The following is a 22,859-nucleotide window of genomic DNA, read 5'->3' as shown; positions in this document are numbered from 1 at the left end:
CCTTATGTCATGGTGTCTTTATTGGGCTTCAGCTCTTGTTTAATGGTAACTGGAAGACTGCCTGTGCATCATACAGCATATGGTAGTGTTCATCCAACAGTTTGGGCCTTTCTGTTTCACAGTCGGTTCCATTTAAAAGGTCCACACAGTCTCATGTGGAAGAACATGACCGGTCTGAACACGGCCCTCGGCATGGAGCATATGAGGAAATTAAAATGTTCCCATAATCTTAAGGAACAGCCTATTGGAATGAAAATGTTTGCATTAATTACGTGACTGCATGGATGTGGGAACGGGGGTGCTGAGGGGGACTGCAGCTCCCCTTAAAAGCAGGCTTTGCAAATATGGACAGTTGCTCTGATACAAAACTTTCAACATGAAGGTAGATAATTCTCTGGTTTGTCAGGTAAGTGTAGGACTAGTCAACGGTGACAAACAGTTATAGCTACTCAGAAGTAGGTCTGTTATGTTGAGTGTATGAAATGTCTGTAGCCTCACTGCTGCATTTCATATACTATGACAATCTGGTTATGGGTCACATCGCTTGCTCAGATCCAGGCACAGTCTTTATTTTAACCTTTTATGTATCCAGGTAAGTCAATTGAGAACTTCTCATTTGCATTGACGACCTGTCGCATTCGCACAGTTCCCCATTCATACCTGGAAGCTGCCCGGTACAACTAGTCTGATCTGCTCTCCACTGGAGCGGTTGGGGTTAAGGGCCTTGCTCAAGGGTACCTCAGTGGTGGTGATGAGGGAGAGTTCACTTTCCCCACCCAGATTTTATCCTGTCTGTCTCGGGATTGAACCGGCGACCTCCTGGTCACAAGCTCGCTTCTTTAACCTCCTTCCTCTCCTTGCAGTTCTTGACAACGTGAAGTGGAAACACTGGGAACATGATTTTGAATCCCAAAATAGGCCACAACTACTAAATAGAATAGCTATCGATTTACCTCTCGCACAAACCCTCACCTCACACAAGCATCGCAAAGCTGCAGTCCAATCGCACGGGTGCTACTGTGGTAATTACATTTTTCGTACAGCCCTGGGTGAGCAAATCCCTGCAGCTGGGTTCCAACATTAGGTGCAAATCCTACTTTTGAGGTAATTTAAGATTTTTTCCTTCGGTTGGTTCATTTTTGTTTGATTATATTGGCACAAATCTAATTCCATATTACACATTCACTTTGGAAAGTGAGATGCTTGGAACGGAGAGTCAACGATTTCTGACATTAATTCACATTTTTTTCATCTTTCCATAACGTCCATCGATTCAATTAACCAATCTGTATCTCTCAATGCTCTTCAATCGACCAATCACTGGCCTTAACCTCCTGGCGCGTCACTAGTATACGGAAAATCTGTAGAAAAACATGTAGCCCCAGCAGAGTTAAGTTATCCAGAATTAAAACGGATGTTGTGCGTTTTTAGTCAAATATATTCACTAAATGAATACACTTTTTGAAAACCACTAAGCACATTCAATTTTGACGTTTTACAGACTCCATAATTTATTTTATTTTATCAGCAATGCGGCATACTTTAAAAAAAATTGACAGACTGGGCTCTTCAGCGTTGCCTTATTTTGAAGAGTTTGACGGATGTCTCCCTTTCTCTTTTTTACCAACTTGACGCTTAAATGGGTTCCTAGTGTTTAGAGAGCAACGTTAGCTACACTGATGTAAACTTTCACTCTGGCTCTGATGATAGTCGGCTTTCATTCTAGCTAAGAAGGTAAAGTCGTGTTCAAATATAGATTTTGCGTTGTATGTTCTCTGTTCTTTGACAGCTAACTTTAGCTATTAGCATCTTATTATGTGATTGTAGCTAGCTACAACAGGAGGTAACGTTAGCCTCTATAATACATCAATGGTGTATTGGTGCACAGTGTATTCAGTGTATTCAGTAATAGACTCTTATACACCAATCAATGGTAGTTGTCTTTGCGTTACAATAACTTAAATCAGCAGTTCGGTCCAACTGATACGGGGTTAGCATGCTGGACAGTGAGATGAATGTAACGTTATTCAGAGAACCGAATAATTCCCATTGAAAAAGGTGCTAATTAAATATGTTTGTCTCATTGTCAGTAATACATGACGGATACACCAAAAGTCAAGACCTGCAACGAATCTGATATGTGCTTTTGTAAATTCGGCATATGGCTGATCTACCAAGCACGACTCAATTTGAATATAGCGCTAATCTAAACTTTAAAACACTAAGGTTAGCTGTAGGAGCGTTGTTGTACCGAGACCCCGACGTTCTGAAAGACCTGTCGCTCTCCACGCTGTCTTCATGTATAAGAAGACGTAAACGGCCACAGTAGCAAGTGTTAAAGGTGCACTATGAGTTCCTGCGTGGTTTCAGCGCGATTTCATTTTTGTCTCAAATCGTAGGCATCTCTCCTTGACCCGCTAGCTACCTGCCCCCTGAACACACTGAAAAAGCCCAGTGTCGGGAGACAACACAGGGGTCATAAACGTCAAACTAACACTAGAGGCACAGGCTGTGCACCAAAATACAACAAACCACTCCAGCCAATCACCAACAAGATGGTTGGGGGAGGGGGTGGGGTTTAGTGTCAGTTAGTCAGTTAGTCATGACAGTTACGGAAACATAGGGTTAGGGGCGAGCTTGCTCCGTTTTGTTTGGAATTTACTTGGAACGTCAACAGAAGTGACCATGCAGGAACTCATAGTGCACCTTTAACGTAAGGTGCTTGTCCTTGCCAGTTTCTGAGTGGTCGGCGTGATCATGGCGGACCGGGAGGAGCGCCGCTTCGCCGAGGTTTCCCGGGAGTCTGTCAAACTCATGGCCGAGAGTGCAGGCGTGGAGCTTGCCGACGATGTGGCCGCTCTGCTGGCTGAGGACGTGTGTTACCGGCTCAGGGAGGCAACGCAGGTCAGTGCTGCCTGGGTGCGTGGTCGATTGACTGAAACGTTAAAGTGTTACTTTACCCAAAAATGAAGCACCATCCCATTTTGGGCTAAGCTTCATCAGTATATGGATGATCTTTCTAAAAAGTTAAAAGAGTGCAAAACTGGACATGGGGGTTAGTGTTATTAATCATCTGATGTATGCTGAGGACTTAGTCGTCCTGTCTCCATATAGTGCTGGCCTTCAACAACTGCTTAGAGTCTGCTCACAGCATGGTGTGCAGCATGACACACACAAGTTTTTCCTTCCTTCTTTATGGCAGACCAAGCACTAAATGTGGTAAACAAAGTGAGATATTTGGGTCACATCAATCAATACACACAACAAGTTTCACATGTGCACAGATGATGTTAAAACGGCCCTTTTTAAGAGCCTATTGTACTCCACTCTTTACAGCCCGCTTGTGTTGCATCTATAGTAAGGCAACAATGAGAAAGCTTCAGGTGGCATTTAATGATGCTTTCAGAATCTTTCTCAAACTGCCAAGATGGACACGTGTGAGTCACATGTTTGTGACTAGTTATGTTCCCACCTTTTATGCTGTGTTGAGACATTGTATGCACAAATTTATGTGTGGCATAACCTATTCCAAAAATGTAATTTATAATGGCTTTAACTGACCCCACACAGAGTGACACAAGGTACACTTCTTGCTTTTGGAAACATTGGAACAAATGTCTGTAATATGTGTTTTAATCACTTTGATCGTATACCTGTGTGTCTGAAATAAAGTTGAATTGAATTGATCAGCTGTTTACATTGGGAAGTATGCTCATATGGACAGATCTCTATCACGTCATCATAACTAACCTCTAACATGCAGTACTGATTGTGTGTTTTGGACCCACACAGAGCAGCTCTCAGTTCATGAGACATGCCAAGAGGAGGAAGCTGACAGTGGAGGACTTTAACAGAGCTCTGCGCTGGAGCAAGGTGGAGGTGAGACTGTTTTAGTGCTCACATCAATGGTCTCGCCCAGTATGCCTGAACACTCAGTCTGATATGACACTAACACGCTACAGTGATCACTTCCTTCAGCTTCTTTATCTGTGCGTGTTCTTTAGGCCATATGTGGCTACGGGGCCCAGGATGCTCTTCCTTTCCGCTCAGCGAAAGAAGGAGAGCTTTTCTTCATTGAGGATCGGGACATCAACCTGGTCGAGTTGGCTCTGGCCACCAACATTCCCAAGGGCTGTGCTGAGACCATGGTGCGAGGTATGAGCCCCCGCACTGTCATAAACTATTGACAGAAGTGTCCCTGATGCTGAAAGTTCACTAATCAGGTCTTCGAATCAGGAGGTATCCGTTACTAATAGTTTCTCCTGTTTTCTTCTTCTGTCAGTAAACGTGTCTTACCTGGATGGGAAGGGCAACCTGGAGCCTCAGGGGACAGGTGAGACTCCGCCACATTATGATCAACAGGCTCAACACACAGTAGTCGCCTCTGCTCCATTCCATTTCAAGGAAATGAATGGGAAGAGGCAACTTGTGCAATAATTTGCAGAGTTCAATCTTGTGAAATTCCCTGTTGGTACACGTTCACATAAATGCAACACAATGTAGTAAAGTAGACATTTTTTGCAACTTTTGTGCTCTGGTTTATTGGCATTTCTTTAAACCAATCACAATCGTCATGGGCGGCGCTAAGCTCCACATAGAGCCGCTGCAAAATAGCCTCAGGAAGGAACTTGTTTTGGTGGACTTTCAAAAGTAGTTTTAGTCGTGCAACAGAAAACTCAGATTAGGACAGATAGTCTAGCTAGCTGTCTGGATTTACCCTGCAGAGATCTGAGGAGCAGTTAACCATAGTCCTCACAAATCCACCGGAGTTTAGAACGCCAACACAAAGAAAGCGGAAGGTAACTGCGACATCGGCGAAAAGACATGCGTGAATTTCCTGCGGCACCGGAGCAATCCCAGAAGTGGAACGTCGTGGATATAGACTACACCCGAGTTGACCGCGTTCTAGTACAACAAGACGGATTAACCATTATTTCACTGTGGGACAGTGACAGCGCGTGATGCTGTGTTTTCTGCACACAAACACTTGTAGCAACATGTCCACAGATAGAGGTGGGACAGTACTGTGTGTACGACCGGTTTAATGAGACAGAAGTGCTAATAAAGAGTATATTACCACAGCTTTCACTACTGTTGATGCACGGAGCAGCCATCTTGGATTTTGAGCTCGGCTTTGGTCGGGTGTGGAAACTTGTTATTTCGGACTTCGCTGTTGAAATGGAACGCACCATATCCACCACCTTATTAAATTCCAGGGCTCTAACAGCTAATTCTGCATTCTGCGCCAACACGGAGGGGGATATTGATATTGAACATTTTCCACCTCCTTATATTATATTTAAAATGTGTGCAATTTAGGTACAAAAACAACTTGTCATGTTGATCTTCTTACAGTATAAACTCTTGATGCATCCACCTGTAGCACCCCGGTTATATCCAAAGGGTATGTTGCTGTTTAAGCCTTGTGTTGTCTTCGGGTCAAATTTGACCCGTTTTCTAAATTTCTATATCAGAAATCTGGGTTTCTTTTTAACTACCTCATCTTCTTTACCCAAAAATAGCACAGATGATTCCATATAACGCGCTTCGCAAGTACAAAAAAAGATCAGGTCTCATCTTTCATTGAACTTTGAGTGTTTTATAAAAAATGTTTGCATTTGAAATAAAATGTGATTATCCTTCCTTTAAAGGTGCAGTAGGTAAGACTTATAAAACTAACTTTCTGTCATATTTGCTGGAACTGACCCAATGTTCCAGTAGAACTACATGAAGCTGGTCATTAAAAAAAGAATCTGGCTCCACCTACAGCCTGTAGTGAGATTTGCAAAAACCCACAGCTCCCTGTTCAGATGCACCAATCAGGGCCAGGGGGGGTGTCTAACTGCGTGTCAATCACTGCTCATGCACACGCATTCATTCTCCCTTGTGGGGGGAGGGGCTAAGTCCTGGACCTTCCCAATCCTACCTACAGCACCTTTTAATAGTAGTCTAAATAATTCATAATTTCTGTTTTGTTTTAACTTAAGGATTAGGTTTAATTTCCTATGAATGAGGTTTATTGACCATAAATTCCAAAAATAAGTGTAAAACTAGTGGTAATAAGTTGTGTGTTAGTGATGTTGACATGGTGGTGAAAAGAAGTGTTAAAGCAACACTATCGAACGAGAACTTTTCCCGCTTCGGTCCCCCTACAGGTTGGAAGCGGAATTGTCCATCTGGCAAACTTGCATAAAGTAATGGACAATTCCGCTTTCAACCTATAGGGGGACAGAAGCGGGAAAAGTTACTTAGTGTTGCTTTAAACGTAAAAAAAAACAAAAAAACATTGAAAAAGCACCAAAAGTGTCAAAAAAGAGACAAAACTGTCAGTTTTGACCCGGGAGGATGATGCACGGTCGAATGGAAGACAACACAAGGGTAAAATTAGTGACACCTGTTTATAAAGTGGACTTGGCTGAGTGTATCAGTTTAACCCTGATGGAGGGTTTCAGTGTTGGCGCATCAGTTGTCGGAGCTGACTGTTGAATTGTCCCAGTTCCCACAGCGGTGCAGTCTCTGTCAGATGACCTGTTGAAGTACTACCAGCAGATCACACGGGCCATCCTGGGAGAGGACCCCCACCTCATGAAGGTACACTGCTGCTGGACCCAGGCGGGCGTTTCCCCTCCGGCTGAGCCATGTGTTGCGTTAACATTTGTCTGCTGTGTGTTTTCAGGTGGCTCTGCTGGACCTCCAGTCCAACTCCAAGATTGCTGCCCTCTTGCCATATTTTGTTTATGTCATCAGTGGGGTAGGTTTGTCCCATGATTACATCTTGTAGATTTGTTTTACTTTTAAACAAATTCCAAACAATCACTCTACACAGGGTTTCTGCGGGCTCTTAAAAAGTCTAAAATTTCAAAATCAAAATTTTAGGCCTTAAAGGTCCCATGACATGGTGCTCTTTGGGTGCTTTTATATATGCCTTAGTGGTCCCCTAATACTGTATCTGAAGTCTCTTTTATATAGGCCTTAGTGGTCCCCTAATACTGTATCTGAAGTCTCTTTTATATAGACCTTAGTGGTCCCCTAATACTGTATCTGAAGTCTCTTTATATAGACCCTTAGTGGTCCCCTAATACTGTATCTGAAGTCTCTTTTATATAGGCCTTAGTGGTCCCCTAATACTGTATCTGAAGTCTCTTTTATATAGGCCTCAGTGGTCCCCTAATATTGTATCTGAAGTCTCTTTTATATAGGCCTTAGTGGTCCCCTAATACTGTATCTGAAGTCTCTTTGATATAGGCCTTAGTGGTCCCCTAATACTGTATCTGAAGTCTCTTTTATATAGGCCTCAGTGGTCCCCTAATACTGTATCTGAAGTCTCTTTTATATAGACCTTAGTGGTCCCCTAATACTGTATCTGAAGTCTCTTTTATATAGACCTTAGTGGTCCCCTAATACTGTATCTGAAGTCTCTTTCCCAAAATTCAGCCTTGGTGCAGAATTTCAGCCACTAGAGCCAGTCCCACAATGAGCTTTCCTTAGGATGTGCCATTTCTGTGTCTGTAGCTTTAAATGCTATTGAGGAGGAGAGAGGGGGGGCAAGGTGGAAGGTGGGGGTGTGGCCTTGACCAACTGCCACTTTGCTCGTTTGAAAGCCATGATGTGTCTCTCTCTCTCTCTCTCTCTCTCTCTCTCTCTCATGGGGGGGCCAAATTCTCTGTGGGCGGGCAAAGCAGAGAAAGGGGAGGTAACCTTCCTCCTTATGACGTCATAAGGAGAAGATTCCAGATCGGCCCATCTGAGCTTTCATTTTCTCAAAGGCAGAGCAGGATACCCAGGGCTCGGTTTACACCTATCACCATTTCTAGCCACTGGGGGGCCATAGGCAGGCTGGGGGAACTCATATTAATGTTAAAAAACCTCCATAAAGTGAAATTTCCATGCCATGGGACCTTCTAAAGTGCTCATATTATGCTTTTTTGGCTTTTTCCCTTTTCTTTATTGTGTTATATATCTTTTTTTTTGCACGTTACAGGTTTACAAAGTTAAAAAGCCCAAAGTCCACCCCAAAGGGACTTACCATCTCCAACAGAAAACACTGTTCACAAACTGCTCCAAACAGTAGCAAGTAACAGTAGTCCAGCCTTTACTTCACTTTGTAACACACGTTCTAATGCTCGCCTAGCTGCTAGCGTGGCACGCCCTCATACTCTGCTTCTGACTGGCTAGTAGTCCTTACCTAGCTACTGTCAGGGCACGCCCTCATACTCTGCTTCTGACTGGCTAGTAGTCCTTACCTAGGTACTGTCAGGGCACGCCCTCATACTCTGCTTCTGACTGGCTAGTAGTCCTTACCTAGCTACTGTCAGGACACGCCCTCATACTCTGCTTCTGACTGGCTAGTAGTCCTTACCTAGCTACTGCGCATGTGCGACTCCCAACAAAGATGGAACAGAAGTGAGATGCCTCATCTTTAACAATGCTATCGCATATCGATCATATTTTCCTCACATCGTGCAGCCCTAGATTAAATACACTTTATTGTCCCCGAGGGGAGATTTGTCTTGGGCACAGTGCACAAACATGTAATAGAAAAAACATTCTAAATTCAACATAAAATCAATATAACAATTGTGCATAGAAATGTGCAAAAACTATTCCCAGGTTTTACAAATGTTTTAAAAATAGTTTTTCTTATACTTCTTGATTGTCTTAACATATCTTTATAAAGTAGATAAATATGAAGTAAACATTGATCCGTACGGAAGAGGATTAGTTTAAAGTCAGAACTCTGCCTTTATTCTCAGAATTCTGACTTTTTTTTAAAAACTTTAAAAAGAGTCCGAATTCTGACTTTAAATTTTTTTTTTTTTTTTTATTTAAATATATTTTTTAGACTATTTAAAAAAGAAAAAAAACTTTTCACATGTGGCCCTAATCCTCTTCCGTAGATCTGCAAAGAAAACTGAAATAATAAATACATTTTTTCCACTCGTCCCAATTGTTGATTGTGTGGCTCCTTGTGTCCAGGTGAAGTCAGTAAGCCATGACCTGGAGCAGCTCAACAGGCTCCTCCACATGGTGAAGAGCCTGGTTCAGAACCCCTACCTGTACCTGGGCTCGTACGTGCGCAGCCTGGTCTCCAGCGTCATGTACTGCATCCTGGAGCCGCTGGCCGCCTCCATCAACCCGCTCAACGACCACTGGACCCTCAGGGACTACGCAGCCCTGCTGCTCAGCCACATCTTCTGGTGAGAACATCACATTCATACCATGTGCAAGCAGGGTTAATTATGCTTAATATGAAACGTCAGGAGTATACCAAAAACATGAGTATTAAAGTAGCAGTTCCAGTGCTTTCCTTAGCTTTGTGGAAGAGCAGAAAGAAAAGGGGTTGTGTTGGGTCCCTGTAGTCATTTGGCGTCTATTTGTAGTCAGTTTGTGTCTGTTTGTGGTAGTTTTGTGTCTCTTTTTCACATAATTTTGGACTGTTATTATTACCATATTTGTGTCTTAAAGGACAATTCCGGTGCAAAATGAACTTAGGGGTTAATAACATGTGTACCCACTCTGTCGCTCTCTGGGACATGATTTCATGCTAATTGAAGGTGTTTGTAGCTTGAAACAAGCTAGCGCGGACCGCTGATTAGCTTACAACGCTAGTATTCGGGGCACAGGGAAAGTAAAAAGAAATCGCTATTTTGTACCACTAAAAAGGCTCAAAATATCACCACACTTCAACGGTAGCATAATGAGGGTCCCTAAATGTTAGCCGAAGCATTGAGAACTTTGTAAGTGTACAGACAGTTTATTAAAAAGAGAGATTATAAAGACAGTTGCGTTCTCGTATACAGGCGGCCGTCTTGGGAGCTACGGTCTTTCTAAACTAGAAGCCTTTATTGGTGACTTTTCACGGTAGAAAGTCCTGCTATATACTCCGTTTCAGTCAGTCTCTGTCTTAAAGTGACAGGCGCTCCTACAGAGCGTCTCATACATAGGGTGAATACAGGTGCAGCAGCAATGGGCAGTATGAGAAAAATAAAGTGTTTTTTTGAACATTAAAGCATGTAAACATGTTGTAGTAAACCTGAAAATGCTATAATAGGTCTCCACTTTAAGCCTCACTGATTGCTGATTCCTGAATTATAAACATAAGGCCAAAATAATAAGCATATAAGCAAATAGGTATTTGTCCAAAACTAGCTTGAGTTTGTGGTTTCTGTTAGATTGAAAACTAATTTTTTTTTTTTTTTGGCCACTTGGGAGCAGATGAGATAGATGGACACAGAGCAACATTAAAGTTCATTTTTGAGTCGTGTCTCGGTCCACCTGGTGAACGTCCAATGAAAGTCCTATTACTGTGTTTTCTCTCCAGGACTCATGGCGATCTGGTGAGTGGTCTGTACCATCAGATCTTGCTGTCGCTCCAGAAGGTTCTGTCTGACCCGGTGAGGCCGCTCTGCTCCCACTATGGTGCTGTGGTGGGGCTTCATGCTCTGGGATGGAAGGTATGTTCACTGCTTCCATCTGTACATCTTAAGCGGGATTTGTGGTTGTGCGGAGGCTCCACGCAGAGCTTTCTCCGTAGCCTACGTAAGTGGCCTGAAGTTTATACTTGTGCGTCAATCTCTTTAAGAGGATAGCAGAGCCGGCATGTGCGTGCATGCGTGGGCAGTGTGTGGTAGAGCGAGTGAGAGAGTGACGTGACTAGCTTCGGAGCGAGTAGCGTCTCTAGAGTCATAGTGAGAGAAACAAAGAGTCTCCCCTGTTCTTTCTGACCACGGTGGGAAATCTGGAGCAGGAGAAGTGAACCCTCTCCTTGATTTAAAGGAACATGTCGACTTATTGGGACTTTAGCTTATTCACCGTATCCCCCAGAGTTAGATAAGATGTATATTGGGGCTGGGCAATATATCGATATTATATCGATATCGTGATATGAGGCTAGATATCATCTTAGATTTTGGATATCGTAATATCGTGATATGACACAAGTGTTATCTGTCCCTGGTTTTAATGGCCGGATTACAGTAAAGTGATGTAATTTCTTGAATTTACCAGACTGTGCTAGCTTTTCTATTATTTGCCTTTACCCACTTAGTTATTATATACACATTAATGATAATTATTTATCAAAAATCTCATTGTGTAAATAATTTTTGGTAAGCACCAATTGCCAACCCTACAATATCGCCGCAATATCGATATCGAGGTATTTGGTCAACAATATCGTGATATTAGATTTTTTCCATATCGCCCAGCTGTATATACATACCCTTCTCATCTCCGTGCTTGTCGTAACTCTGTCTGACCCCCCCCACCGCTAGCCTAGCTTAGCACAGATCCTGGAGGTAACCAGCTCCACCTAGCCTACTGCTCCCAATAAGTGACAAAATAACACCAACATGTTCCTATTTCCATGTTGTGATTTGTATAGTCACAGCGTGTACAAATAACAAGGTCACATGAGACACAGCCATCTTCTAACCGTATACAAACTGGGAACTATATTCTCAGAAAGACGAAGCACTGCTACTTCTGCTACTTGAGCAGAGTGATTTGCTCGCAGCCCCTGGCGATGGGGCAATATTTGTTAAAGGCAAAATATGTGTCAAACCATTCCGAATGAAGTACTGTGGTGCTGCAGAGACGTCCCGGCCTACAAATCCTATCATACAGACTAAAGAAAAAAAAAAAATCTTTGTTTGATATAGATCTTCGCAAAAAGTACACTATGAACATTTTTTATTATTATATTTATTAAAAAGTCAATGTAAAAATATTTGGTATCTTTGGAACTCTTGACTTGAGATCCACACTAGAGACTGGCTCCATCTGCCGGCTCCATTTCATTGCTCTAAGTGATTCTGCTCTCCTCTCAGATCTCCTCAAAAATCACTACCAGGAGCCGCGGTGCCGCTGCAGAATAGCCTCAGGAAGGAACTTGTTTTGGTGGAACATGTGTACGTTCAAAAGTAGTTTTAGTCGTGCAACAAAAAACTCAGATTAGGACAGATAGTCTAGCTAGCTGTCTGGATTTACCCTGCAGAGATCTGAGGAGCAGTTAACCACAGTCCTCACAAATCCACCGGAGGTTAGAACACCAACACAAAGAAAGCGGAAGGTGATGGACATCTGGACTAAATGAGGGACATGTAGGGGAATTTCCGGCGGCACCGGAGCAATCCCGGAAATGAAATGTTGTTGATATAGACTACATCTGCATTAACGTGTGCGTGTGCGCGTGTGTGTGTTTTTTTTAATTTTTTGTGAGCAGGCTGTTGAGCGAGTGCTCTTCCCACATCTCCCTGCGTACTGGGCCAACCTCCAGGCTGTGCTGGATGACTACTCCGTTTCCAACGCCCAGGTCAAAGCAGATGGACATAAGGTGTACGGAGCCATCCTGGTCAGTACTGCAGGGACAAAAGTCCTTTCACACAGTGATCGGCTATACAACGACATCCTGACTGATGAGTCATCCCCGTTCTAGGGGTTTTGCTACGACCGACAGCGTTACCTGTGACATATTTATCTCCTGTACCATCTGATTCAGACACACTTCTGCCTCTCCCCCCCCACATTTCATGTTTCACGTTTCATGATCGGGCACGGAACAGAATGACTATTTGATGCTACTTATTAGCCATAGAAAAATGTACACCAGCAAGTTCTGGAAGTATGCACGGCATATACTGTATAATAGCAGGGTTTTCCCTGCCATTATAAGGTTTAGGTGCAGCACCCAAGCCGTTTGGGCAGCACCTAAGCCAAATTAATGAAACTCAGAGTTTTCTCACATCTAATGACTGTAGTTGGACTACTTTAGCAAGTTTTGTCTTTAAAGTGCTCATATTCTGCTTTTTGGCTTTTTCCCTTTCCTTTATTGTGTTTATATATCTTTTTTGTGCATGTTATAGGTTTAGTAAGTGAAAAAGCCCCCCCCCAAAGGGACTTACCATCTCCAACAGAAAACACTGTTCACAAACTGCTCCAAACAGCTCTATTGTAGTCCAGCCTTTACTTCAGAGACAAACGTGGTCACTTTGGAACACACGTTATAATGCTCGCCTAGCTGCTAGCATGACACGCCCTCATACTCTGCTTCTGACTGGCTAGTAGTCCTTACCTAGCTACTGTCAGGGCACGCCCTCATACTCTGCTTCTGACTGGCTAGTAGACCTTACCTAGGTACTGCAAATGTGTTACAACAAAAATATGGTGTTTTCTGTAAATTAAACAAAAACCTTTAAACCTATTCTGATATAACCTCTAAATACAATTATGAACCTGAAAATGAGCAGAATATGATCACTTTAATGTTGACAACCAGCTGCCAGACAGACAGTTGCCTCACCACGTTGCAGCTGTGATGATGATATAATGATGAAGAAGTTGCGCTGTGTGCCCTGCAGGTGGCAGTGGAGCGCCTGCTGAAGATGAAGGCTCTGTCTCTGTCTCAGCCAGCGGAGGGGGGCTCCGGGGGTCAGCCAGGCTCTGTGGGGGGGGCTATGGGTTACAGGGTGAGCTCCCCCGGCCTCAGCCCTCCCCCTGAGCCTCTGTCGGAGGCCGCCCTGGGAATCGCCAGCCACCTTCAGGCGGGCGGGGCCGGCTGTCCCTGGGAGGAGTGGACCCCGGTCCCTCTGCCCGCCATGTACTGCGAGCTCTACTCCTTCTTCGGAGACAGCCTGGCGGTCCGGTTCAGTACCGGGCCCGGGTTCGGCAGCTTCCCTCCCTGCGCCCCGTCCCATTCCGACGGCGCCAGGAAGGAACCCCCCGGCCCTGCCTCCAACCTTGACACCACCCGAAAAATGCCTCAGCTGACCGCCAACCTCAACATCAGCCCCCGGCAGGACGGGAGTCCACGCACCGATCCGCCCCCCCCCAGCCTGGCAGCTACTGGGTCAGGAAGGTACAGCAAACAAATTTTTTTTTTAAAGTGCACATATCATGAAAAAAATCTTCTGGGATTTGGGGAGTTATTTTGTGTCTCTGGTGCTTCCACACGCATACAAGCTTTAAAAAAAACCATCCATGCTGTTCTGAGTGAGATACGGTTTCTGAATGTGTCTTGCCTTCAGTCTCCGGGTGAGCTGGTCAAAATCGGCACGTACGTCACTAGCCGAGACGAGGGGGCTAGGGGGCTAACCATTAGCATGCTGGCGCTAGCATGCTAGCTCGTTCTCAATGGCAAAACACTGCTACTACACACACAAATTCACCCTAATCTACAAAATAAATTGTATAGAACTACTTCCATGTCCCTGTTCTGCAGGTATTCCACGCAAAGTTGGAAGAAGAAGTCTCCCGGCTAATCCTGCCTTGTACTGACCGAAGTTGCAGAAACAGCTAGCTAGCTCATGTAATCCTTACCTAGCTACTGAGCATGTGCGACTGACAACAAAGATGTTAGAGAAGTTGCGAGGTCTCACTCTGTAGCTAAAACAGAGACCTGAACACAGGGTGAAAAGAAGAGCTGCAGCAATGTGCAGTACAACACAAATATGGTGTTTTTATTTTATTTTAAGTAGTTTTCTTAACCTGGCAATATAGTTTCATTGTAGTTTTAGTTCTTGAAGGTTTTAGTTTTTTATGTAGTTTCAGTTTACTAAATATAGTTTTCACGGCCTATTGTCATTTTCGTTTTGGTTGACTATAATAACCCTGGTTTGCGGTGCTGAATGTTTCTGACTTTGACTTTCCTCTCCAGGTCCCTGGCTCGCTCCTCCTCCGTGCAGCGCTCCAGATCTTCCTCGTCCCGTTCGGGCCAGCGTTCAGCCGGTCCGTCTCGGGACGTTTTCCCCAAAGCTCGCTTCACTTCTCCTCAGACGGGACTTCCCGTGTTCTCCTTCCTCATCGGCGGGCGGCAAATGGGTCGCCGTTGCCAAGGCCGCCGCCCCTTCCAGACCACTTTTGCCCCGACTCCACCCCTCTCTGCCATCGCACCGCGTGCCTACGCCCACAAACTGCCCGTCATCGGCAGGGTGGGCAAACCTGTGCGCCGCTGGGCGTGCTCCCATTATTCCCTTCACCTGCCTCTCTAGTGAGGGGGGTCTCGGACTGCACTACTACACAGCAGGGTCCCACTGCTACAGACTCTACGCACAGCAATAAACACACAGTACACGCAGTTTGGACACGCACAGGCAAATTAAGAGAACGTTTCCCACTTTAACATCACTTCATCAGGCAGCGTCTTAGAAACAATTGAAGAAACTGCACTGTAAAACACAGAAAATATGAAGCACTGCAAGTAGGGCTGGGTGATAATTCAATATGATAATTGATTGTCTTTCAATGGAATCATATCGTGATGAAATCATAAAAACGAGATATCGTGATATACAATTACGTAGTCTAAATTGGTCATTTACAAGCACGTAACTCAGTTTGACTCAAAGTCTGCTGTGAAACATTTTTGAGGGGATATCATTTAAAGAATTGCAGATTTGTTTTAACCTCACACTATCTTTGTGCACGTGTATAATTTCACTTGAAACTGTTCATCACATTATTGATGATTTTTTTTTAATCTAAAATTGTGATATCCGATTTTCTCCATATCGCCCAGCCCGACCTGGCAGTCCCACGGACCAACAGAAGTTTCCAGGGGAGACTGTTTACATTTGCGTGTGTTTTCTGTATTTATACACTGTATTTCCCCACTGGGGATCAATAAAGGTGTATCTTATTTGCATCATGTTTCTTTGTCACGTATGTGTGGTCAAATCCTGTTTATCTGGTCCAGCTAATTTAGTTCTTTGAAAGCGGGTAGTTTGTTGTTTTTGTTAGTTCCTAACCCTTTAAAACACCAAAGTCACACAATAACACAAACTAACCGATGGAGGCAGTGGTATGAGCAGCAACTCCTTTGTTCTGCGAGTTTTTGTCAAAGGAGTCTGGTGGCTTTGACGCAAGGGCATAACTTTGGGTTTAACATTTTGAGGGGCGGGGTTTGAGATATCCAACTATCTAGGGAGGTCCCGGGACATGTCTGCCTGTATTGAGAAAAGTGACAAAAACATTGACATTTTTTGTAGAAAAAAAAGACAAAAACCTGAGGAAAAAAAAAAAAAACTTGAAATAATTGTCGGGGGGGGGGAAAAAAAAACTCAGCATCAAAAGGCTACCAATGTCAGAAAAAGCATAAAAAACTTTGGGGGGAAAAAGGCGACAAAAACTCCGAAAGAAGCATCAAAAACGTCAAAAAAAACCTTGAAAAAAGCAGCAAATGTTGAAAAAAAAAAGCGGCAAAAATGACGGAAAAAGCAACAAAAACATTGAAACTGCAACAAAAATGTCAGAAAAAGCCCAAAATGAATTATCCCCCCCATCCCACCTGTAAGTTACGTTTATGCTTTGATGAGAGCAGAGATAACGGCTTCAGTCCCCCCCACCTAACCTCTGAAAATATTCAAAATATAGGGTTCACTTAAAGCTTTAGTGCGTAACTTTTTGATATTAATGAACGTCCGTTACATTCAAGCCATTGCCAAATGAGTTGATACAAAGCTAATTAAGATCACGGAAGGCTTGTATCATGTGGACGCGCCGACAGTTTTGTTGTCATTACTTAGAATTCCTCATGGGGGCGACAAACTATCCACTATAGCTTTAAAACGACACCGTTTATGTTTTTTTAGGTGTCTAAAATACGTTAAGCTGCCCCCATCCACAGCAGCACATTGCTTTGCTTGAATGCCATTTACTGTAGCTAATACCATAGGTGTAATTTATGAGGGGGGGGGGGCTTACTTATGCTGAGCAAACAAATATTTGTTAAGCTGTGCATAATTCCACAAAAAAACATCCCGAAACAGGTGTAATGTTTTGAATCTGCAGAAAGTTTTGAACAATAAAGCAGATTCATTAATTAATATTCTAATAATAATTATAATAATAATATTTACATAAAGACATTTGCATGCAGAAAAGGCACAAAGTGTTGCAGAAAAAATCACCAGAATGCAGGAAATGAAGCGTTTGATGCTCAAAATTTCTTGGGGGGGGGACGACCCAGACACCCCGATATCTGCTGGACAGGTGGAGAGCTTGAGCTTAACCCCCCCCCCCCGGCCCCATGTTGAACCCAAAGTTCCACCCTTGGCTAATACACTGACTATGGATAAGTAGCTCATATAACCCCACTTCAAAAAAAGCCCAAACTATCCCTTTAAGGATTTGTTGCACAGTTCCAGATATAAATTAAGAATTAAGCTTTGAAGAACCAAAAAAAATCCAGACTCATGTCACCATTCTTATCAGGATAACTTGGTTATCCAGATAGGAAGAACAGGGTCTGTATCATTCACAAGAGATTTTAACTGATCTTTGTTGTTTTGTTTTTTTTAAAGATTATTTTTAGGCCTTTTTTTCGATAGGACAGCATAGACATGAAAGGGGAGAGAGAGGAGGAATGACTTCTTCAGAAATTGCATTTTCTGTATATGGGCGCACGCTCTACCAGGTGAGCTACCCAGGCACCTGATCTCCCCCTTGGTTTGGGCCTGTGTCTGTGCCTTGCTCTACCTTTCTAAATATTTAAAGCCTAACTAGCTTTCAGTGTCTGGTTGCAGTACATAGAGAAACAGCAGTCAGGAGCAACAATGGCCCAGCTTGTGTCTTCCCTGGGTCTGTTCTGCCAGGTCAATGCGTTCGCCTGCCTGCTTCTCGGCTACCTGCTCTTCATTCTGCTGGGTGCCGTGGTGTTCACGGCGGTGGAGAGGCCGTTGGAGAAGCAGCTGCGAGCCGAGATGGAGGAGGTGCGTGGCTCCTTCCTGCAGGAGAACCCCTGCGTGCAGCCGGGCAGGCTGAGCCAGCTGCTGGAGAAAGCTCTCGCTGCTCACCAGAACGACGTAGCCGTTCTAAAGGCTGATGCTGAGGACACACGCTACGACTTCACATCATCACTCTACTTTGTCATTGTCACTCTGACCACCATGGGTAAGATGCAGTGGTGGAAGAAGTATTCAGATCCTTAAGTACTAATACAACACTGTAGAAATACTCTGTTACAAATAAAAGTCCTGCATTGAAATTGTTACTTAAGTAAAAGTTTGTAAGTATCATCAGAAAATGCACTTAAAGGGGTAAAAGTACTCAATGCAGTTAAATCCTCACATTTTAGAAACTGGAAACGATCCAAACTGTTCTGTATTTATTTGTCTAATCATTTCAGCTGGACTTGTAGGCCGCTGTAGACTTATTTATATTCTTTTTCTGTTATGACTTAACTGTCAAACTGGATAATAGAAACAAGTTCTGTGGCGTTCATTGTTTGCGTCTGTTCATGTTTCACAAAAGGTTTAACCTGAGCCAGACCGACACAAAGATAGAAATAATATCACATCCATTCAAGGATAGTAGTATTCAGCCATAATAAAATATATGACACACTGGTATCAGATCAGTACTCAGTATCGGCCGATACACAAGTTCAGGTATCGGAATCGATATCGGGAAGCAAAAAAATGGTATTGGACCATCTATAGTTGACACAAAAAATCATCTGAAGACCTACCGGTACTTATTCAGGCTGACGTTTGGTTAATGTAGTTCATTTTTAGCTTTGTTTCCCGTCTTCTCTCTGTTGTGGTTTGTTTTTAATGGCGTACTGTAAAGCACTTTGAGCTGCGTTTAATGTATGAAAGGTGCTGTACAATAAAGAAAAGTTATTAAAAATATTATTTTTTGCTAGCTAACTTGTAAAATACAAATACATTGAGAGTTTGAAAAAACGGCACAGCTTCAGAGGAGATAATAGGCCGTATGTGGGTGTTACTCACCACTGTCGCACTAAAAGCTTGCTCTTGGGGGAATTACTGGAATGGTCGGGTCTCTGTAAATTATAGAGTGTGGTCTAGACCTACTCTATCTGTAAAGTGTCCTGAGATTAACTCTTGTTATGATTTGATACTATAAATAAAATGGAATTGAATTATTATATCCAAATATGTGACCTACTTGGAGTCTGACTTTGTTTTGGTTGCCGTCCCAGCTTCTCTAATGTGAGTATCTGCTGCTTGTTCTCAGTCCTCTCTGATAGTAAACTGGATATCTTTTTATAATTAACAATTTGATTGTTGATTTTTGAACAACATACAAAACATACAACTCGCAACATGACCCCCACACTTCCTTTGTCATCACCACCCGCCCAGACAAAACCAAGAAAAGATGACTGATAACTGCAACATTCCACACCATTTAACAAAATAGTAACAAAATACTCAATAACCCATAAACCAAATAATCATATGTATAACTGACAACACCATAAGCCCATCATAGACATATCTCCGCAGCACAAAGCTTCTTAGGAGCCCTCCAGAAAGCTCAGCTACGTTCCCCATTTTCTAGTATAGACATCCAATCTGGCAAACTGTTTATATGACTTCTATATGATTTCTTTAAACGCCGCCACCCTAGCCATCTCACAAGCCCACTCCTGGATTGAAGACTAAACCTAAACTGGATATCTTTAGATTATAGACTGTTGGTTGCTTGTTTTTGGGATATGGGGAATTGTGACGGACATTTCTTCACATTTTATAGATGAATTGATCAATTGAGAACGTTGAGGTTTCGTCTTGAATTGCCAACATGTGTCATGTCTTTGCTATAAACTCCTCCCTGTAGACCTCTTCCCTTTCTTCCTCCTCCTCAGGTTCTGACTCTTACACCCCCAAATCAGACGAAGCCAAGCTCTTCTGTATCTTCTACTGTGCCCTGGGGATCCCCCTCACCCTGTTGCTCCTCACCCTCCTGTCCGACCTCCTCCTCCCTGTGGTCACCCACGCTCCTGTCCATCACCTGCACACGTACTGGGGTTGGTCCTACAGCCGGGCCGCCATGCTCAATGCCACTCTCCTCTCTGTGCTTGTCCTGTTCCTCCTCTTCCTCCTCCCCGCCCTGCTGGTCTGTCTGCTGGAGCCAGACTGGAGCTTCCTGAATGCTCTTTTCTTCTGCTTTGTCATACTGAGCACCGTCGGCCAGGGAGGAAACTCTCTGGGGAGAACCTGGGGCCCAGCAGCCAAGGAGACGCTCCAACTCCTCACCACATGTATGTTCTTTACCAGTGGTGGAAGAAGTATTCAGATCCTTTACTTGAGTAAAAGTACTAATACCACACTGTAAAAATACTCTGTTAGAAGTAAAAGCCCTGCATTGAAAATGTTATTTTAAGTAAAAGTATGTAAGTATCATCAGGAAAATTTACTTAAAGTACAAAAGTAAAAGTACTCCTACTACTAAAATCCTCCCCTTTTAGAAACTGGAAACAAACAGTTGTGTGTTTAATGGTCTAATCATTTCAGCTGTCGATTCAGGCTGTTCAATTATTGGGTAGTTTAATATATAATAAAACATCAGATTTTATAAACTACATGTGTTTTGTGTGCAGAAATCTTAATTTGGAAAGTATCTAGTAACTAAAGCTGTCAGACTGATGTAGTGGGTAAAAAGCACAATATTTTCCCACAATAAGTAGAAAATGGCATGAAAAACGTACTTGTACTTAGTTGCATTCCACCGCTGTCCTTTATAAACTATCACGTTATATTATTTAGTAATGATAGTATCATTATAATGAAAGTAATGTGTTAAACTGATATACTGTATCAATTCAAGACTTCATTGAGAGTTATGGCCTACAGCTGCCCTCGGCTCTACAGAGCGTTTAAGTCTCTTTTAGCTTGTTTTGGTTTACCGGCCTGTAAACTCCGCTCTCATCAACGTAGTTTTCAGCAGCAGCAGGCGGCTGTTTTCAGAGAAAAAGCTCAGATTGTACAACTACAGTTAGAGACTAGCTGGTGAACATAGTGGAACATTTTGCAGCTAAAGACTGCTTTTTTTCTCAGGAGTGGTAGAGACCAAAATAGAGCTAAAAGAGAGAAAATTAGACTTATAATCCTCAGGTGGACACAAATACCTATATGTCTCCCTAATGTGTAAACAGGCAGTTTGCTAATGCATTAGCCATATCAAGTTAAAGGTTCCATATTGTAAAAGGTGATATTTCCATGTATTTTTTTTATTATAAAGCCTGTTGAGGTGCTATATAAATACTGTGAAAGTATCAAAATTGCTTAATCCACAGAGAAATGCACACAGCCTGTATTCAGAAACAGTGCCTTTAAAAGAACCGTAAGGACTTCTGTACGGTTGTGATATCACATCTATACTATATATAGGTAGAAAGTGCCGTTACAGTCATTCCCCGGCTGCAATGACTCTGAACGCGCAGAGGCAGAAGACCCGGAAACGCTGACCAATCAGAGCTTTTTCTAGAGGGGGGCTGAAGGAGACAGGCGCTAAAACGGAGCGTTTCAGACAGAGGGGGAATACAGGTATATTCAGACAGACTATGAGTTTTTTTGTTTATTGGACATTAAAGCATGTAAATGTGTTCTAGTAGAAACCCAAAATACAAGTATGAACCTGGAAATGAGCATGTTATGGGACCTTTAATGAGGCTGTTGTCAAACGTGTGATTGTCGGCTTGTTGTGGAAAACAAAAAAAGATTTATGTTGCTTTAAAGCTAACAAAAGATCAGCCCTTAAACTAGTTAGCTGTCATGTTAGCATATTTAGGTATGGCAGCCTAGTAAGAAAAACTGGAACACGCAACAAATGAAATGATGTCACACCATACATGGCCAGGATTTTAGAAATACTCCTGGAGTCCAAATTCCCCCAAGACCTTTTGACAAGCCACCAATAAAGCAAATAAGCAAATCATTTTTCCCACATTTTATTTATTCATTTAAGTGTTCACTCACTTTATTCTGTTATTGTTCTTGAATTACATGATTATGTAAATGCTGTTTCTTCTGCACATTCCACACTGCAAAAGGATTTTGCAAATTTAAAAACATAGAGTCGAAATATACCAAGGATTAGCCTTAAAAACACTGTGTGTAATTTGATGTGGTTGTACAACATACCCCAACATAACCTCCCCCACCGTAATAATGAAATATTTTTAAAAAGCACATTTAAATATCTTGACAGACTTTGTAATATAACCCCAGATATGCATTTCGACAGGTTGGACATTGATTCTAAAATAAAAAAATCAAATGAAATGAATCCTCTTCTCTTCGCAGGTTACCTGCTGGTGGGCCTGGTGGTGATCATTACCCTCAGGGATACTGTCCTGCAGGTTCCCTGGGTCTGTGCGGTGATGAGGCTCTTCTCTGGTCCACAGTATGCAGAGCTGGAAGGTGATCTCAGTGAACTGACGCTGAGTGAAGAAAACTGTGAGGATGAGGCTGAGTACTCTCAGTCCGTCTGTACCATTTCCTCCACTCCATTAGAGCTGATGAGCCCTCAGTCAGACCGGCCCGCTGTCGCACACACAGCCACAAACACCTGACATTCACACAGGACACCAAACGGTCCAAGCCATCAGCTACTAACTTAAAACTCTTGTTTGAGTCAGAAGTGTTTTTGTTTTTATTAGTATGGTCACATTTTTATATGCAAATCCCTCGGCAATGGTCAACACTGGCAATTTTTGCTCTGCCCAGTTCCCAGTATGTAGGGGAACTCGTCAGGGCTGCCCTCTTTCGCAGCTACTATTTGCCCTCTCCCTCGAACCACTGGCTCAGGAAATCCGACAACATCCATCAGTGCATCCCATCACATTTTGTAATACAATTCATTAGCTATCATTGTAAGCTGATGATATCCTTCTCTATGTGGGCAACACAGGTTTCTCAGTTCCACATTTGCTTTCCACGTTTGATTCATTTAGCTTCTTTTCTGGTTACAAAATGAACTGGACAAAGTCAGCACTGATGCATTTAAATTCTGTTACAGCTCCCATCTCCCCTGCCCTCCCACATACCAACAGTCAAGCGTTTCAGGTATCTCGGCGTTAATAGCTTCCCTTCTTTGCCTTCTATTGCAGCACA

At 43.0% G+C, this 22,859-nt stretch overlaps 2 protein-coding genes across 3 annotated transcripts; both read left to right on the top strand.

Moving 5' to 3' along the window:
* Positions 1-1,613: 1,613 nt before the first annotated feature.
* On the top strand, positions 1,614-15,645 carry taf6l (TAF6-like RNA polymerase II, p300/CBP-associated factor (PCAF)-associated factor). Of its 2 annotated transcripts, XM_078276017.1 has the most exons (12): positions 1,614-1,734; positions 2,736-2,904; positions 3,793-3,879; positions 4,005-4,155; positions 4,283-4,333; positions 6,497-6,591; positions 6,677-6,751; positions 8,977-9,197; positions 10,322-10,454; positions 12,224-12,352; positions 13,359-13,855; positions 14,654-15,645. In XM_078276017.1, exons 2-12 carry the CDS (start codon positions 2,758-2,760, stop codon positions 14,985-14,987), a joined length of 1,920 nt encoding a protein of 639 aa, XP_078132143.1. In that variant the 5' UTR covers positions 1,614-1,734; positions 2,736-2,757; the 3' UTR covers positions 14,988-15,645. The 2 variants fall into 2 exon arrangements, with proteins under 2 accessions (XP_078132143.1, XP_078132144.1); XM_078276018.1 differs by lacking the exon at positions 2,736-2,904.
* A 1,904-nt stretch (positions 15,646-17,549) lies between these two features.
* Positions 17,550-22,318, top strand: kcnk7 (potassium channel, subfamily K, member 7). The gene is made up of 3 exons (XM_078276257.1): positions 17,550-17,886; positions 19,610-20,005; positions 22,050-22,318. Exons 1-3 carry the CDS (start codon positions 17,550-17,552, stop codon positions 22,316-22,318), a joined length of 1,002 nt encoding a protein of 333 aa, XP_078132383.1.
* Positions 22,319-22,859: the final 541 nt, after the last annotated feature.

Source organism: Sander vitreus, chromosome 19 (genome assembly GCF_031162955.1).
Source record: "Sander vitreus isolate 19-12246 chromosome 19, sanVit1, whole genome shotgun sequence".
In the NCBI taxonomy this organism is placed as follows: Eukaryota; Metazoa; Chordata; class Actinopteri; order Perciformes; family Percidae; genus Sander; species Sander vitreus.
Note: the sequence above shows the minus strand (reverse complement) of the source record. Positions and strands in the feature narration are given on the sequence as shown.

Bases quoted from the DNA above. Each gene is read 5' to 3' on its own strand.
- taf6l (XM_078276017.1), top strand. From the start codon at position 2,758: ATGGCGGACCGGGAGGAGCGCCGCTTCGCCGAGGTTTCCCGGGAGTCT. The intron at 3,880-4,004 runs GTGAGACTGTTT...CGTGTTCTTTAG, and splicing joins TGCGCTGGAGCAAGGTGGAG to GCCATATGTGGCTACGGGGC. The intron at 4,334-6,496 runs GTGAGACTCCGC...GAATTGTCCCAG, and splicing joins CCTGGAGCCTCAGGGGACAG to TTCCCACAGCGGTGCAGTCT.
- kcnk7 (XM_078276257.1), top strand. From the start codon at position 17,550: ATGGCCCAGCTTGTGTCTTCCCTGGGTCTGTTCTGCCAGGTCAATGCG. The intron at 17,887-19,609 runs GTAAGATGCAGT...CCTCCTCCTCAG, and splicing joins TGTCACTCTGACCACCATGG to GTTCTGACTCTTACACCCCC. The intron at 20,006-22,049 runs GTATGTTCTTTA...TTCTCTTCGCAG, and splicing joins GCTCCAACTCCTCACCACAT to GTTACCTGCTGGTGGGCCTG.